At 35.6% G+C, this 19,159-nt stretch overlaps 1 protein-coding gene across 1 annotated transcript in view; it reads left to right on the forward strand.

Annotated features, from left to right (window-relative positions):
* Positions 1 to 19,159, forward strand: part of DOCK11 (dedicator of cytokinesis 11) — a 149,761-nt gene that overhangs the window by 82,190 nt on the left and 48,412 nt on the right. The window contains exons 38-43 of the mRNA XM_072431514.1: positions 3,249 to 3,385; positions 4,998 to 5,113; positions 6,132 to 6,269; positions 6,930 to 7,112; positions 9,056 to 9,169; positions 14,588 to 14,803. Coding sequence (XP_072287615.1) covers positions 3,249 to 3,385; positions 4,998 to 5,113; positions 6,132 to 6,269; positions 6,930 to 7,112; positions 9,056 to 9,169; positions 14,588 to 14,803 — 904 coding nt within the window. The remainder of the gene's footprint in view (positions 1 to 3,248; positions 3,386 to 4,997; positions 5,114 to 6,131; positions 6,270 to 6,929; positions 7,113 to 9,055; positions 9,170 to 14,587; positions 14,804 to 19,159) is intronic.

The following is a 19,159-nucleotide window of genomic DNA, read 5'->3' on the forward strand; positions in this document are numbered from 1 at the left end:
TCATAATATATGTACTATAACAAAAAATTAAAAATGGCTATTTTATTTTAAAAGGACCCTACCAACATACCAACAGACCATTCATTTTAACATCAATCTTTTCATAGGAATATCTGTTCATTTAAAATGATTCATTAATTCCTGATATTTTCCTGTAAGAATCTCGCTTATGTAGTCAAAAGCCCTGATATCAGAATCCCATCAAACTATTGAAGTGACACTCTGTGGCTGTTTTTCTCAACGGTTTCACTCCAAAGGAGCCCTTGAAATTATTTTTAGGTCTTGAGTAACTCCCGCTGGAATGAGTTATTTGGGGGCAAGTGGAGAAAAGTGCCCCATGCAGCAGTGGGCAGTGTAAATAATGTCACCCTTACAGAAAGGTAAAAAAGATCATTGGTGTCCTGCGACTGGCTGGCAATGGTGTCGGCCCTGGGAATGTGCAGTCACCATAAAATAGGAGGGTAATCAGTCACAACTCAAGGATCCCTTCTGAATGATTTCTAGGGTTCCAGGAACCTCTGCTTAAAAAAAGACACAAGCTCAATGGTATTCCCATTTACTCCTCACTAAGCAGCTACATAAAAGGGAAGATTAGAGGAAAGGCAGAGGATTTAGGCCAGCACAAAAGGTATTAGATATACCATTGGATATTCCTAAACAAGGAGAAGGCTATGACGTGATTAATAGTTTATTGAAAGGAACATCAGTGCAAGTAAGCAATTATGATACCTTAGTTTTTTCTTTAAGGTTTGGGGCAGGTGTCTCTAATAAAATATTAAACATTAAATGTAAGCTTTGTCTTCACGCCCATAATTTGTCTTTTTTAAGTTTTTTTTTTTTTATTTTAGTTTTTGTATGATTCTCCAATGAGCAGTGACTTTGAATAAGACCATCTGCTTTTTATGGTACAACAGCATTTATTCAGTTGCTAAGTTGGTGGTTAAAATGACTAACAAAGTATCTACAAAAAAAGTATAAAGGGGAAAAAATTGTGCATCAAGTTGGAGGAGGGTCAGTGGTCAGAAAGCGCTTAGAAATAATCTTTTTGCCACACGTAAGGTTTGTAAAGACTTTAATAAAGAATGCTGAAGCCTTGAAGTCTAGACCATGTAAAATGAACAAACATGTTCTGTGGCCAAGTATATAATTTGCACAATACAGTTTTTTTATGAATTATCCATTAGAAAGACGTGTAAATTAGGAATTTAGAAGAGTGGAAACATGTTTACCAGTAATAAAATCACCACTTTATACATTATCAAAATCAGTTAAAGCCCAACAACACTTTGCAGGAAAAAGTACAGTAAACCAATGCTTAGTGCATTATAAAAAATGCAGATTTTACAGCATTACTTATCTCCACATTGGTGCTATCCCTCAAAACTTACAGCACTTTCTTGTGCTTTTATTCTTCCTTTGAGCTAAATAATGTCCAGCATCATTCAACCAACTTTTTGTGAGCCCAGATATCATGGAACCACTACATTGGAGTGCATCATCACACCATTGTAGCTTTACAATACCACAATTAAGTAGTGCTAACACATCTTTCTTTGAGTGCCATTCACTACAGGAGCAAAGATCAAATACCAGAAGGAATACGAGTGGTGAAAGGACCCCAATGGCTCACGTGACCAATTGGTAGAAAGCTGAGAAAAATTATTTATCCTAAAAAACGTGCATTCAGAAGAAGAGTAATAGAACATTCCAAACAGAAATTGGTATTTAAAGCTAAACTTTATCCAAACCTCTAAATAAATTGAATTTAGGTCTGCACTAGAGAAGAAAGAAGGCTGGTATTGTTAAGCTCTCTGTCCAAAGCATCTGCAACCACTTCGAAAAATAAAGCATAGGGCAACAATTGTCAGCACTGTTCAGAAGAGTAATTAAAGAATACAGTGCAAATTTACTGTTACATTGTATTTACTCTGTTCTATTCATCTGCCTTTGATCTGGATAGAATGACATCTAAAGCACCCTACCAGTAAAAAAGTAAATATACCTTTTTCCTAATTAACCTTTAGGTAATTATAACCAGCCCATATTACTGCTTTCCCCTTCTCCCTTTAGCTGTGTTTCTGCAAATGTTACTTTTATTATTATCAATTTAAAATGTAAAGTTTTTTTTTCTTTTTTATTAATTTTCCTTATTAATTAAACTTTATTTCATGGTAAACAAATCTCTTTTTCATTTGGAAAGAATTTTGCAATGCTTTGTGCTAGAATTTAGTATCATTATAAGTGATGCAAAATATAGAATAATATGTCAGTAACACTGAGGGGATCTAGGTATAAAGCATGAATCTCACACTCACCAAACATTCTAGAGAATTAATCGTTGCCATTAAAAACACATTGACATTGGTAAGTTTCCCACCAGGGGATGTTTGGTGAAACCTCTATACATTCACACAGCTTTTACAAAGAATTCACACATTTTTCCAATAAAGCTTGATTAGAAAAAAGTGTGAATGTCATTTAGGTATTTCTTTTGTGGTGTGTGATTTTTTTTCTAATAATTTCTGATCTCTATCTGTAAACTAATAAAGGGATTCGGTGTCCTAGATAACTTTGTAGTTTTGCTTATATTGTTTCTGGCTTATTAATCAAATAATGTTGGTAAAGCTACAAGAATTTGCTGCATGAATGGCTTGTAAAATTTAATACATATTAACATTTTAAGCATCTACATCTTTTTTTTAAAAGAAAAGCTGCACACATAAGACTTAGTTTACAGATGCATAGCACTCTTAGTTTACCCTGCTCTGTAATTATTATTTTATCATTACTAGTGTTATAACAATGCTCAGAAATTGGGCTTGATTTATTAAAGCTCTACAAGGCTGGAGATGATATACTTTGATCAGTGAAGCTGGGTGATCCAGCAAACCTGGAATAGATCTGTCCAGAATTCAAAAAAATTGCTAGCAAATGACTTTGAAGAAATCCATTCCAGGTTTGCTGGATCACCCAGCTTCACTGATAAAAGTGTGTCCTCTCCAGGTTTGGATATCTTTATTAAATTAGGTTCATTTACTGTAAAAACACAAAATCTGAATCTTTAAGACCTAAATAAATCATCTCTGTATTTTCTCATTGTCATTGACCAGTGGCCAGCCAAATATACTGTACTGTTTGTTAAAAGATATGATTTGTTTGGTAGGAGTGTCTGCTTTTAAAATAAACATGATATAAACCATTGGTCTGTGCTGCCTTAATAGGTAATGATGTTCTTGTTATATTTCTAGGGTTCAGGATGTCTGGCCATCTAAACATTTTGTAGCAGGCGACAGGAAATCTCAAACTATGCCGGCACTGCGGAGCAGAACGGGAGCTTCACGCTTGCATCTTAGCAGCCTAGAGAGTTCCTTCACATTAAACCATAGTAAGTGCTTGGAAGATGGCTCACTTGCTATGATCGCTATAAAGACAGCAAAGTCCAAGCAGGACTGCTATTTAACACATTCTCACAGTTTTTTACTGCTTAGGTATGTTTGTGCAGTAGATGAGCACAGCAGAAAGTCAGTTCTGTAATTTGAACTGATATCAATGAACAGTGCTACTTGTCTGATAATACCAGGGAAGTTTGACCGAAGATGAGGGGAAATGTAATCACTCTAGGCCAGTGTTTTTCAACCTTTTTTCAGCCACGGCACATTTTTTTACATTGAAAAATCCTGTGGCACCCAATAATCAAAAATGTTACAAAATGACACTCTGTAGCTAATTCTAATCTCTAAGAATAAACATGGCAATAAAGCTACCTACTGCCACCCACTGACATGGAAGAGTATTACATCACTCTTGTACATGTGTCAGGTTACTTACATGATCATTTCCATTGGCAGATGAATGAACAAGTGATGTACACAGAGTGCTTTTCTGTTCTATACTGGGGGGGGAAAGGGGGTGATGAGTAAAATGCCACCACACTGTGATCCCCCCTATAGAAAAGCACAGTGGTTCTTTTGATCGGTCCTTGTTAGATTGACATCAGGGGACTCATGTTGGATTTTCGAGACGAGCACAACTGTTAACTGATATGGTACAAATCCCAAAAGAGCCATAAATGCCAGTTAGCACCAAACCAATGTTCCGCTAACATTTGACTTGATATACTTGACTTGATGATATACTGGATATACTGTCATGTGATGGTTGGGAGCCAGAGACTCCTAACCCACCAGCAGTGGGGAGTTGTGTTCAGAAGGTGAGTGAATTAAAACGAATTAGTTTCCTAAGCTACATACACATGTTAGATGATTGTCATCTGAGACGAATTGTTGTGCTTATCTCCGGCAAAAATCTAGAAGGTCTATCAAAGTCTAACATCAATCCGCCTCAGCTAAGTTTAGTTTAACATTTTAGGTATTACTGGAAATCTATCTAATTTGTTGCCAAATTTATAGGGAAAAGACATTTTACCCACATTTCAGAAGGGATTTTTAGTAGTAATAAATCAACAACATAAATACAAATTATACATTTACATATATATTAAGTATTTTCATTGGGACCAATTTTTATTTTCAAATAATAAAACGTATAATATAAAACATTTGTACATTGTAACAAATACCTCCTCATCACTTAAGTACCTATATTATTGTTGGAACATCATTTTGATGAGGTTCAGCACAGGTATAAGCGATTTTCTTTCAACACGTTTCACAGAACTGAGTCTGCTTCATCAGGAAAGAGAAGGTAAGTACTCTAAATCAAAATCAAGAAAAACTATATATATATATATATATAATACATATATATATGTGTGTGTGTGTTTGTGTGTACACACAAATACCATATATAACATTACTGTTTTAATCAATATAGGTTTACAGTGAAATGTCTAGATAAAGAAATTTAACATTTAGCATTTTAGGTGGCTTATTTTCGAGTATGGTTTAGAGTGGAAATTTTGCCTGCGATTGTATTGAAATAAATGTTGACAGCACAAACTTTACTAATTGCTTTTTTCTCTATCTATATTATAACAGGTACAGGTGTCACAGAAGCAGACATATTACATCAGGCACTGTTGGAAGGAAATTGCAGCACTGAAGTTTCTTTAACTGTCCTGGATACCATCTCCTTCTTCTCTCAGACCTTCAGGGTACAGATGCAATAAACATAACTACTTAAAACACAGCATGCCTCCAAGACATTAAGATGTTGGCAAGCTAGCTTTTAATAAAGATAACCTTCCAGCTGAAAATTATATTTCACTTACTGTCTTCCACCCCTTTCCTGTAACAAAATTACTAAAAGTCTGTAGAGCTCCCCATTATTTCTATATTGGCTAGGATGATTAAATAGACAAGGATGATTTAGCTCTTGGCTCCACTGCGCATGCAGAATGACTTTCTGCAGCCTCCTAGGATGTGTGACAAAGATATCCCAAGAGGGTTCAGTAAGTCTACATATAATTAACCAATTTTCTGTATGTGCAACCGGGAGCTTAAGGTACCCATACTATATTTAGGGTTTTAATAGATTGGGTATTACAAAAAAATCAAATAAAAATGAGGACATTTTTAATTAGTATTTCAGCAAAAATCCTACTGATAGAGTTGAGCATTACAGTAATTCAGGTTAATTGTTCAATATGTATCTATGTAGATCTAACTTTTGAAGCAATTCTATTTTTTGTATGTACATCTAACTTTTGAAGCAACCTAAAGGTTGTTAGAGGTTCCTTGAGTTGTGGATGATTGCTGAGCTTGCATAGTTCTTAAACCAACACTATTTGGCAGAGCTAGCAGCATGACACAGAATATCATATGAGCTGTCTTTAAAGGGGGGGGTTCAGACTGCTACTGTAAGCGGAACATTCTTCAAATTGACTACTAATGTAAGGGGCAGTTGTCCCACTGACACTCAATGCATTGCAAATGAAATGGGTTACAGCCAGGATTTATTCTTCCTCTGTGCTATCATGGAACATCTGGGGGAGATCTACAAACTCATACTGTATACCTGTCTCAAATTTTCCTCACTGCTCTGCATTTTGCTTTGGAAAATGGATCCTTATTTATTGTACAATATTGTAGTGTCTGGAGAGTGGCTTTTTATTTTTTACAGCCAAATCTTTAATTCTGTTTTTATATATACATTTTCTTTGATTTTTGTAGACTCAGCTACTCAACTCTGACTGTCACAACCCACTGATGAAAAAAGTATTTGATATTTATTTGGCTTTTCTGAAAAACGGACAATCAGAGATATGTTTAAAGCATGTCTTTGCATCACTCAGATCCTTTATTAGCAAGGTAAGTTTACTAATCATAAACTACAATACACAACTCACACATAAAAGGAAAATGTGGGGGTATTTACTGCAGTCCCAGTATTTTAGGCCTATCTGAATAATAATACCCTTATTTTTGCATAGAAGGCTCCACTGTTCATTGGAAGACTTTTTAATTTCCTTTAACTTAACTTGGCTTGTTGTACTCATTGGACCTGATTTATTAAAGCTGGCTGAAGGCTGGAGAGAATACACTTTCATCAGTGAGCCTGGGTGATCCAGCAAACCTAGAATGATTTTTTTCAAAGTCACTTATTGTTTGCTAGCAAGTGTTTTATATTCTGGACCAGATCCATTCCAGATTTGCTGGATCACCCAGTTTCAGTGATGAAAGTGTATTCTCTCCAGCCTTGGAGAGCTTTAATAAATCAGGCCCATTGTTTCCCAAGCCCTACCCTGTAGAAGCCATAACTTCCACTGGTTATAGCCAACAATCCTGAAATTGCTATATGCAGTGTGGAATCAGACACAATGTAATGCTGCACGTCTCTGTACACCGGCAGCTCTTCAAGTAAAGTTATCCAAGGGGAATAAAATAATTATATGCATATTTGCCTACCAACTTAATACGATGCATACTCCCTTTATTTTTGGTATAATGATTTTTACCTTCTTTTGATAGTTTCCATCAGCATTCTTTAAAGGAAGAGTGGATATGTGTGCAGCATTTTGCTATGAAGTTCTCAAATGCTGCACATCAAAACTCAACTCCACCAGAAATGAGGCATCGGCTCTCCTTTATCTCCTTATGAGGAGCAATTTTGAGTTCACCAAGAGACGGACGTTCTTGAGGACCCATTTACAAGTAAGTTATTAAACAAACCTTTTATTTATTTATTATTTAGTCAGTCCTAATTCAGCTACTTGACTATAGTTAAAGCCAGTTACAGTTAATAAGTATGTTGGGTAACTACACATTTTATTGGATTACACATTAATCAAATATACCTAAAAGTGACTTGTACATTCCACCATGCATGAGATTTTAAGAAAATTTTTGAAACAATTTTTCAATGTCTTCTAAGATAATTATTTTTAAAGTATACTTGAAACTTCAATTAGAGAAGTATAATTTTGTTTGGAATATTAATAAAGGACAGGAATGGGGGACCTTTACATGAGTAAAAGCTAAAGGTCACTAGCAGATTAGTTGAGGTGGGAAATAAAACAATGATAAGCTGGTGAAGCAATATAAATGTATGTTGGGGAAAATTAGGAAAATATAACATATGCAGTATATGTTTATTACGTATTATCTATTAAGTATTTTCCTTTAAAATACCCACAACAGAACAAAAACAGAGCAGAAAAAAAAAATTATCCGAATGTTGTAGTTAACTAAGCCAAAAAAAAGGTTCTTGGTAGTTTTTATTTACACTTTAAAGTAGCCTTAAATGGCATTAACTTAGTACCCAATATACTCGAATATACACTGATATAAATCTTGTTGGGTGCATGATAGGATTTCAGTGCTTTAATCAACTTGTTGTATACTGGTGTCTTGTGTTAAGCTTCTAATTTGTGTTTGTAAACTATCTTCAAAGAATTGCTAACACAGTGTTTGAAACAAATTATATCGAGTGTTGTGTTTACTGTTACTATGAATGTCTGCAAATAAATATCTGTGTGCAAAGAATGGAGTCTGCGGAAGGACTGGCTGAGGTTCAGGAGTCCAGAGATAACATAGTATGGGAGAGTCTAGAATACAGAGCCAGGCGTCCTACATCGGTAATCAGTCTGCCAAACGAGGCAAACTGGCAAAAGTCAGTCTGAGCAGCAATTAATCACAAGGTGATAAATTAAAAACAGGCAGAGCAGTGGTAAAAAACAGGCAGAGTCAGCAATAGTAATCCCACAGGTAAACACACCAGCAGTAGGCCAGCTAAGCTTAAGGCTACGTACACACGTGCAATAATTATCATTGCAAAACGAACGGTTGACGACCGATCAATGATTATGCACGATTATTTTGACCGATCGCATAGTGCACAATTCTGCTGTAATGATACGATTGTTTAAATATAATCCACCAATAATGTACACACATTAGATACGATCGTTTGCATGATGCAGGTAGTGACGTGTACCAGAGAAAGTGTACCGCAGAACCACCCACAATCACTGAACGACGGGATGGTCACGGGACGGTCATTTGTTTCCCGCGAATTTCCAGGTTCGTCGGCCAGTTGTTGTGCACTTTTTTTGTTAAAGATTATCGGTCGTCAATCGTTCGTTTCCAACGACAATTATTGCACGTGTGTACGAATCCAAACACTAGAACTAGCAACTGGTGACTCTGAGCAGAAAGGCTACAAGGTCCTAGCAGTCAATGACAGTGCATGATGAAGCCAGGGACTGATTTGCTAGGGATGCTGAGAACATTTCAGGCTGCACGGCTAATGGGAGGCAGGAGATGCTGCAAGGTACAGACCAGAGGACAACTAATTCCTTGATCTACTTGCTACTGAGAGCAACAACACTGGGACAAATAAAAAGAGCAAACAATACTGCAGTGATTGGCCAGATTAGCAACTCCTTTAATTACATTTCTAGAAATTTAACTGCATTTTGTCAAGGCAGTCCTAGACTGCAATAAAGATCCAGTAGGGGACTGGACCTTTTCTCATTCCTACCAATACAAGGGTATCGAATATATGAGTAGTTTTTCCTAATGATTGACTATACTTCTACAATGGCTGCTGTAAATTCTGATAGTATTCATATTTTAATGCAATCTTTCATCCACAGATAATAATTGCTGTAAGCCAACTGATTGCTGATGTCGCACTTACTGGTGGGTCCAGATTCCAGGAATCACTTTCCATTATTAACAATTTTGCCAACAGCGACAGAGCAATGAAGGTATTGTAAACAGTCATTGTAGTTTTAGTTGACATATCATTGGGTAATTTTATGTTTTGTTTGGAGTTCTATGCAGTAGAGTGTGGGAATGATTCACCCAAGTATTTGCAGAAAGGTTTGATCACACATGGGCTGACCAGGATATATAGCTAATATACAAATAACTTCAAAATTCTAAAGTAAGCCTGTCATAAGGAAACCCAGTAAGGTGCATGTGGTCACTCCCCAGTACTTGTGGGTATTGACAGAAAACACTCCATTGTGATCCGGAAGGTAACTTTTGGTGAAGTCAAGTACGGACGGGTCCACATTGCAGCACAATGCAAGGATTTTAACACTAGATTTATGTGAAAATAGTATTTGCAGACCAATGCCTAACACTACATTCAAACATTAACTGCAACTGTTTTCTCAACCCATAATGTTGGGTTTATAATGATAAGGCATTCCTAAGATAAGCCATCTCCACTGATTTTTAGAAGCTGGGGATGGGCAGTAAAAAAGAAAGAAGAAATGTCTTTTAACCCCACCCATCAGACTTATTAGAATTGCTGCATAAGAAATATTGGTGTAAATATAAATTAATAAATAAGGTGCTTAAAATTGCTTTAAAATTTCAATAAATAAATGTTGTATTATATACATATACATTACCCATTCTCCACATTCTCTGACTTTGGGGGTCTGGGCCAAAACAAAGCTTTTTATAACAGTATGTATGCACATATAATAATAATGTAATGTAACGACTGGTCCAGATTATTTCTTTCTCCAATGACAGTCACCATATAGTATATAATAGGACAATTTGTCTGTAGCAGTCCAAAATACAGTTTTTTCTTCTTAAATATTTCTGATTTATTATATCTACCAGACTCTAGAGTAGGGTAATATCCAGGGGGTTATTTTTTTAATCTCATTTTAGTTGGGTAGTTTGTTGCTGGATGAGAGTGAGTGTTTTTTGTGGAGAAAGGTTTATAAACTGTATAAGCAATGATCTCCCCAGCCCCTTTTAGCTGGGTGCACCAAACCCAACAGTTTTCAGTAACCACCTGGCTGTTTTTGGGTGGCCACTGAAAAGTTGGGTCACAATACAGGGGCCGTATCTCACCTTCAGCTTCTTTCCACCCAGCTTGGGAAAATTTCTGGGGAGAAAACTGTAAGGTATGCCTAGAACTTTTAGACTTTAATTAATTTTAATTGACTTTGAATATTTTCTAAATGCAAGACACCCATAGAAAATATATACCTTTATGAGTGTGCACTGGTAATTAAAATTTTTTTATTTCATTTATTTATACATTTATTTAGATGTCTCTAAATAAATGTATAAAAATAACACCCCTGTCATCACTTCGACACACCTAGATGATGCAAACACCTTACATATGCAATCCTTTGGTGGAGGTCATTACACAAGGAATACATTCATTATACTGACTATGACAATAGAAACAAGCAAACCAACAGACCCAAGGCTCATACTCAATCATCAACACATTTGGGGCATTAGTAGAAAAATTAAAATTAGTTTTAATCAACATCCAGGATCCACGTTACTGCATTCATGCAATCTATACCTTTTAGTTAAGTTTCACGATTGTATTGGTACGTTTTTTTACACAAATGTGCAAATAGTCCCCTTGTGAATAAGAAATATATAAAGGCAAAAGGGTGTATTGCGGTTACATAACCTGTCTTTTATCAGTGAATAAAACACTTGAATTCAGTTTGTTTCAGTAAAATGTTCTGAGAAAGGGTATTTTATGTTATTAACCTCCTAAGCAGTTCATTTTTGTCCGGATTTACATGTGTAAAAGGAGTAATTTGTTTTTCATGAAAAGTTATATATTATTTATATATATATATATTATATATTATATATTATTTATATATTATATATAACACCGAGAGGTCTAGTGGCTGGTCTTGTTCATTTATTCATATTCCTCCACTACCTTCAAGCTGAGGATGAAGACAGTTTGTAAATAAAATACAAATTTTAGATAATTTAAAGCTGCTTCAATTTAACATTATCCAGGCTGTAGTTTTTTAATACTTTGTACATATAGACGTCGCATACAGCACCCAAAAAGAACACACAATGCACCAAATGTATTGCTTTCAGATATTTTTGCATTCAGTGCAATGAGTTAGCTTTGAGAGGTGTTGCAGGAATGGTATATTGACCCCATAAAGTGCAATGTAGGTATCTTTAACAGGTCAACTCTAAAAGGATAAAAGCATAATCTATAATATTATTTTTTACTACTTTGACTTACAAGTTCTATGTGTAACTATTCAGCATCCTCCTCCCTAGCATCAATGTCCTCGCAGACTTTGAGGTGTTCACTTCAGACTCCTACAGACAGACTAAATAATATAAAAAAAAAACAAAAGTTGAAACATTACTAGCAATCTGATAAAGTAAACCAAACACACAAAAATATTTTGATACAAGTAATTCTTCACTTGCAAAGTAAGTGATGAATTTTCTCTCTCAAGCAAAGTATTCAAGCCCAATGCCGTTATTTACCCTGTTTGTTTAGATCACTTCCATTATTTAGCTGACTGACAGTTTAATGTGTTTTAATTTCTTTTTGCCAGTAATCTCTATATAAACTAAATCTCAATAAAAATGAAATACATAACCAAGCAAGTTTAAGATGTCCTTACTTGTCTAAAAATCTTTTGAAAAATCCTAATCTTTGGCAGGAATTGCTCTGACAAACACATGGCCATATACAGGGTTCTGTATTACTGTTTACTTTCAATTGAAAGATTATATTCCACATCAAATAAGTACCTACGTATTGCATCTGTAGAAGCTACTTTTTCGCTTTCTACTTATCACGCCATGTCATTTCTGCAACATTGATATTATATATTACATGGTACTGGGAAAACTAGGAAAATGTTGAGCAAAACTAAAATGCTCCAATCAACCTAAATGTTCAAGAAGCTTTAGGATCTCCTCCTCCAGTAATTCCTCCTCATATGGAAAGAGACAACAGCTGAAGGCAATATTGTGTGTTTTATTGCACTGCAACACAGAAAAGACAAAAGTCACTGTTTACAAACTTGCATTCCAATGTAGTGAGTAATATACAAATTACAAAACAAAATCTTCTCAAGTTTGAAAAATGCTTTTCAAAGGTCAGTTCTTACACGTTGAAGTAGATTTTACTAAGTATGGGTTTCGGTTTTCTAGAGTTCACCTCATCACATTATTTTGCTAGTGGATGTTTTAGTTTGTAAATAAGTGGGGCCTACCTGGTGCAAATTATTTTCTAAAACGTTTCTATCTCATGTGCACTATTTTTTTTGTAACTATAAAAATATAACCTGACTGCAGTATAGATTAAAACATGAAATGCCAAATTCAGAGGGTATTTGGCACCATCTACTTTAGTTTCGCCTAGAAAAAAGTCAGGACATTCAATTTTGCTATGGCCACACTAAACAAATGTGCCACCAATAAAACATTTTATGTGCCACCATTCACACAACAGTAATGTTCACAATAAACTCATTCACTACTCCTATTCAGTTATACATAGTTCAAAATATTTCTTGACCCAATGTGCAAATGTTGCTTAATTTACACACAGCAAATATGGAAACACTCTCTATGAACAAATCATAATGCAAATTGGATATAAAAATACCCCCAAGTGCTTAGAATTCAGAGTGGTGTTGTCATATCAAAGAGGAAGTTAAAAGAAAACTGGTATGTTCTATCAACATGTATTTTTTTTCTTGCAATATACATAGGTTCTTAGTCTCCATATGCTTTCTTCTCCAATGAGCCGCATTGTAGCCTGCATCAGAATGCACTGCGGTGTGTTAGGAGTGGTCTTTATTGATGCATCAGGATGTTTTGTGTTGGTTTGCTTTGATGTCCCATTTAGAAATAAACCCATCATTTAATCAAGTTTGTAATGTAAAAATCCAAAATGCTTTTTTAAACTCAAAAATTTTGCAATTACTACTTTTGTGAATGTTCATTAAGCTGCTTTACTGTGCTGCAAAAAAACAAAACTCAGGTATGAGACAAAACTAATTTATGTATCGGCTGAATTTTTGAAACGTACCTCCAAAAATTAAATTACCTTGTTGATAATAATGGCATACGTTTTGTTCAGGGGGAAAAAAATAATGAAATCACTCAACAATGAGGAAAAAAGTATGGAATCAACCCACAAAATCACACTGAGTACTTTGCACCTTCTTTAGCTTTCATGAAAGCTTGAATTGTTTGAGGCATGGTTTTCAATAATCAGTAAGGTTCCAACTTTCTTCTATAGAAGCTGACAGATTACCTTTGCAGGAGTCATGGACCATTATTTCAATTCACACTGTAACAATCCTATACTGCAACTGGTCACAAAGCATTTTTTCTCACGTGCAGCACCCCTTCCACCTTATTCCTAAAAGTTCATCACACTTTTTTTTCTACAGTATATTCTTCACTACTTAACAGTTAACAGTTTCCTTTTGAAAATTCGAATTCCCGGACCAGGGTTACCTTTTTAGTATTTCTAGGGTAATACGGTGCTCTCTTAAAGACCTTATTACCAGTGGAAGATATATGATTTGCAGATCTTCTAACTTAAGTGTTTGAAATGTTTCTGTAGAGCCACATAAAAATCAGTTGTATTTTTTATTCAGAATGACATGTTTGTTGAAACTTTTATTAAAAACTATTTTTGTCTGCCTGCCTAATCATCACAAGATTATTCATAAAATGACCTTATCACAGGTTTCTTTCTACATGGATGGGGAGTTTCACTCACCATCCATATTGGGTTTGGCATGGGAAGACAAATTTGAAGCTCCACATAACAACCTCCCTTTCCTAACTCAAATAATGTCTGAACAAATATTATGTTATGCTAGTAAGGCAAGACCTCACCTATTAATAAATGTATAAACATAAATAATATTCCACAGCAACTCAAACTAATGTGTAGTATGGAGGAGTAGAGGGATCAACTGTCCAAAGTACACCAATAAAAAAGATTTCCAGGTAATTTTATCCAAAAAATAAGGACATGTGTTTTTATGAAAGGCGGTCATCATCTCATCAGTAATTGCAGGTAGTAATTGATGCATTCATGCATACATTTAATAAATTATACAGTGCCTTCAACCACTTTGTTTTTTTGTAGTCCTTTGCCATTTTATATATATCGGCATTATTGGACTTTTATTGCATGGATGTGCCGATTATTACTGCTATATCAATGAAGTTTCCTTCATTCTTCTTGAAATGTTTTATCTGTCATTTTTGCTGAGAGATATTACCAAGCAGGTGTCCCTAATGGATTCAGAGATCTTTGACTTAGCATAGGTAAATAATATATGAATCTTGCACACATATTGCATATATTCTAATTGAAATTTGTCTTCTGACAGGCCACCGCTTTTCCTTCAGAAGTCAAAGATCTGACAAAAAGAATCCGTACTGTTATTATGGCAACAGCCCAAATGAAGGAGCACGAGAAAGATCCTGAAATGCTGATTGATCTTCAATATAGTTTGGCCAAGTCCTATGCAAGTACACCAGAGCTTAGAAAGACCTGGCTAGAGAGCATGGCCAAAATCCATGTGAAGAATGGAGACTACTCGGAGGTAAAAGTTGTATTACGATATTAAGAACTTTTTACTTTACTTTTTTCAACTTTTTTTTACATTTTTGAGTTTGACTATTTAACAAATAATTTTAGTTTTATTATTTTAGGCAAACTCCTTTAGCCTCCACATCATGTTGGAACCAGGAATATAGGGGAATTCCTTTATATATTACCCTTCAACTAATTTCTAATAATGACAGAATATTATTTATCTCAACTTTAGCTGTTCTTATTTTTAAAAGCCTCCGTGACAGTGTTTCTTAATGAGAATTCTGTAGAGCCCCAGGATTCCTCTAAAGGTTAATTGTAGGTAGGGATTTCTTGAGCAATGGGCAATTTGTACCTCTAATGGCAGTTTAACTGGTACAAATGTTGTTTGGCTATCTGTAAGGGCAATACTTTCCACTGGCCAGCAATGTGAGAAGCATTCTTCCCACTGAAAACCCCTAGGACTTAAAAGTTATTTCAAGAGTCCCCCCACCCCCTGTTAAAAGGTCAAGAAAGGCTGCCCTGTGTGGTTTAATGATTCTGCCAAGCATTCTTCAAGGGAAAGTTTAAATATTCGGTTTCTTCTAAATAAGCTCTAACAGTTACTTTTTTATTAGTTCTTACTCTTTCTTTATTAAAGGATATTCAAGTACACAGATACATAAGCATCATATCTATATATATCTTAGGGGAAAAGAAAATACTATAAGCCTTAGCAGACACAAAAACAAACTTAAAAGGGGAAAAAAGAGAAGAACAAAAAGTATATACATACTATTTATTATACACAGAATATACATTACACAATAAAACATAAACAATAGTATACCAGTCTACAAACAAAATGAAAATAAAACACTGTTTGTGAATAAAATGAAAATAACTAAAGTTAACATCCAATAATTGAAACAGAGTGCCCCATTCCAAAAATTAAATAATAATAGCACATTTAGTATAGATCAACAATCTCTCCCAATCCAAATAGAATTTCCTGTACTTGTCATGTGCTATTGCAAATGTTTTTTCTAAAGAACATTGCACATTTAGGTCATGGACTACCTCTGATAGATTAGGCACATCCATGTTTTTCAATTTTCTGACTATTTTCAGTTTCGCTCTTAGAAAAATATGTATAGCCACTGTTCCCAAGGGAAATTTGTTCATATTAATATGTAGTATAGCCATTTCTTGGTTCAGTTGTATGGGTCTTCCACTAACCTCGGATACCAGAATGAACACTTGGTTCCAAAAGGAACAAACAGATTTACACTGCCACAAGATATGAAATAAAGTGCCCAGTTTACCGCATTCTCTCCAGCAAATTCTTAGATTTAGAATTCAAAAAAAGTGCCAATCTAATTGGCGTCATATACCACTGATTGATTACTCTTTGGTATAAATCCCAATGATCTACACATTTTGTGCTACGGTAAGTATTTCGCAATGATTCCAACCACATCGAATTATTACTTTGTAACCCTTGTTCCTACTTCATCATTGGTGGTGCTTTCTTAAAACCTAAATTGAGACTAAACAGAGTATAACATTTATTGATTCCCTTTTTCCCCAGCAAAGTTTTAGTGAAATAAGCATACCGTAAATTGAGCATTTCTATGGGGAGTCCAGCGAGCATATCTATTTTTAGTAAGAAATGTCTTACCCTAAAAAATGTATAAAATTCTTTGGAATGAATGCTATAGATATTCTGTAATGATTGAAAGGTCTTGAGTTTTTGAAAGAAATTTAAGTCTTTAATTTTAGTTCACCCAATTTGACGCCAAACAGAAAGATTAAGATGAGGCATAAATAACTCCAATATCTTCAAATAAGGCGTGATGTACATTGTCCTATGCCACCCATCCTTCTGTATTTTATTAATATCGTTTGACTACAGCTGGGCTTTCTCTTGTTCCACACAAAGTTAGACAATCATTTTTGTGATTCAGTAAAAAATTGCTTAGGTTCAGGAATTACAACCGTTCTAAATAAGTAAAGAAAATTAGGGAGTAGAAAGATCTTAAATGCCGCAATTCTCCCTGACATAGAGAGTTCTCGTTTTATAAAACCTGCAAATTAGGTAGGTAAAGATAGAAGGAATCTTTTGTAGTTACAGTATATTCATACATATTGTTAGATTCTGCTGTCAAGGATATGCCAAGAAAGAGGATGGCTTTGGGTTCACCAAAGTGAAAAGAGTAGAATTCACCTTACATATTAGAATGATATCACGCCCCTCTTCATCTTCTATATGATCAATATATTGAAAATGTACAGAATCCTTGATAGCTATCATAACTCCACATTTTTTCTTGTTGATGCTTGCAAAAACTTTTTGAGAGAAAGACTTCAGATTCTATTTAGGTGATTTTGTACGGTTTATTTTCCTGAATAAACAGAACTTATCCTTTCACTTGTTAAACCTCCTTTTCTAGTAGGGCTCTCTTAAATGGGCTATTTAGCTCTGTAGTGTTTAGCGTGAGTATGCGAATCATGAGACACTCACGTCATAAAAGCATATGATGTTGCCGAGACATTTTCCATTAAGAATTTTCATAGGGCACAGCGGATACCATATCAAACAGTCCCATTCATTTAGTATCGTAAATGAGCACTCTTCTTCAACAATAACCAGTGCAAAAATAACAAAGTAGATTGGATAAACAAACATAACGGAAGGAGTTAAGAAAAAAGAACAGTCCCCCTGGGTAATACCCAGGTAAAATGGGCAACTACAATAGTGGTGATGGACGAGCTTCTTAAAGTTCAAGTGGTCAGTTCTTGAGCAGGTTGTGAACTTAGGCAATTTTATTGCTATATAAAACTCTTCTAATTCAGGTCCATTCCTGAACTACTTTCGTCGGAGATTTAGGTGATCTATTTAGAGGGCTCGAATTTGTCACGGTCCCTTCCGTGACTGAGGTTAGAAGATCTGTGAGATAAGCTGCACGTGAGGTTATCTGACAGTCTCTTTGTTTTTACTTGTTTCTGTGTTGTTGTTTGTAATGACCACACCCCTTGTATCAGCTGCAGCTGGTGGTCATTACTGCTGCTTCATTTAGTCTGGCCTCACACTTCATGCTATGTGGTTGATATTCACTTCTGGGATGTGAAGAGCTGGTGTGTTGTCCTCTCCAGAGTTCCTGCTTCTCTATTTGCTATTAGGATAAGTTGAATTACTTTTGGTGTTTTGTTGTTCTTTTGTTGTTACTAGGCCTCAGGAAGACACTGGTTCTTTCATCAGGGAAGGAACCATTAGTCTCAAGCCCAGTCACTATCCCTAGGGCAATTCAGGGCTACTAGGGCCTAGGTTCCTGTGTATGAGTATTCCCACCATCAGGGGACATTCATACTGACAGGAGTCAGGGCTAGGTTAGGGTGTCCGTAGGGGGTGACACTTCTTTCTAATATAGGGGATTAATGCCCCATGAGTGATAGATTCAGGGACACCCTTCACTTTAAAATTTTGTGTCGAGAACAATTTTCCAAATCAGCAAGCTTGGATTTAAGCCATGCAGTTTCAGTTGTGTTTTCTTTATGCGCGTCCACCAAATCATTGTGAGCCTGTGAGAATTCTCCCATCCTATTTTTTATGTAGTAAATTTGCTTATCGTACCCAGAGACTGTGGTGTTAAGTTTGTCTAGCATCAAATGTAAATCCTGATGTAATGATTGTTTCAGCCTAAGTAACATTTCCTTTAAGGTAGAAGTAGACAAATTGTCTTCCGTCACTTGAAAATTTTCTAAATCTACTCTAGCTACGGGGCCTACATGTAAAGCTGTATCCCCGTCTTCACTTATAGGAGAGCTAGGGTCTGGACATACCTCATTCTGCATAGAGCAGGACGGTACAGAAGGCGATAAGGCAGGGCGAGAAGTCTCCCCTGGATTTGCCTGGTGCTTGCCGGGCTCAGTTGTGGAGGTGATCCCCTAATTTACGCTACTTGATCGTCACTTTAGCTTAGACTCAAGACTGACCTCGAGTCTCACACAGCCATCTTGAAAGCTGTCCAGCCACACCCCTGTAACAGTTACTTTTTAAGCAGCAGTACTACCTTCTGTCCTCAGGTGTACTAGCAGAAGACTACAGAGTACCAGTAGCATAGATTGTGGTTACATGAAATTGTTTAATAGTAGTAATAGGTTTCCAACCACTGATAATTATAGTTTTTACACTTGGGCTACACTTGATACACTGCAAGCTCTAGCTCAACATGATGAAAGATGATATTGTAGTCTAAAAAATGAGTTTATTTACCTTCTGTTAAGAGAGCTAACCAGGCAACTACCAAATCTGTTGTTAGAGTTTTGTCCCTGGACTCTACTGCATACTGTCCATACCCCATTCTGGTACTAGTTGTTCTGCTGG

The sequence above is a fragment of the Pyxicephalus adspersus genome, chromosome Z (genome assembly GCF_032062135.1).
Source record: "Pyxicephalus adspersus chromosome Z, UCB_Pads_2.0, whole genome shotgun sequence".
Taxonomy (NCBI): domain Eukaryota; kingdom Metazoa; phylum Chordata; class Amphibia; order Anura; family Pyxicephalidae; genus Pyxicephalus; species Pyxicephalus adspersus.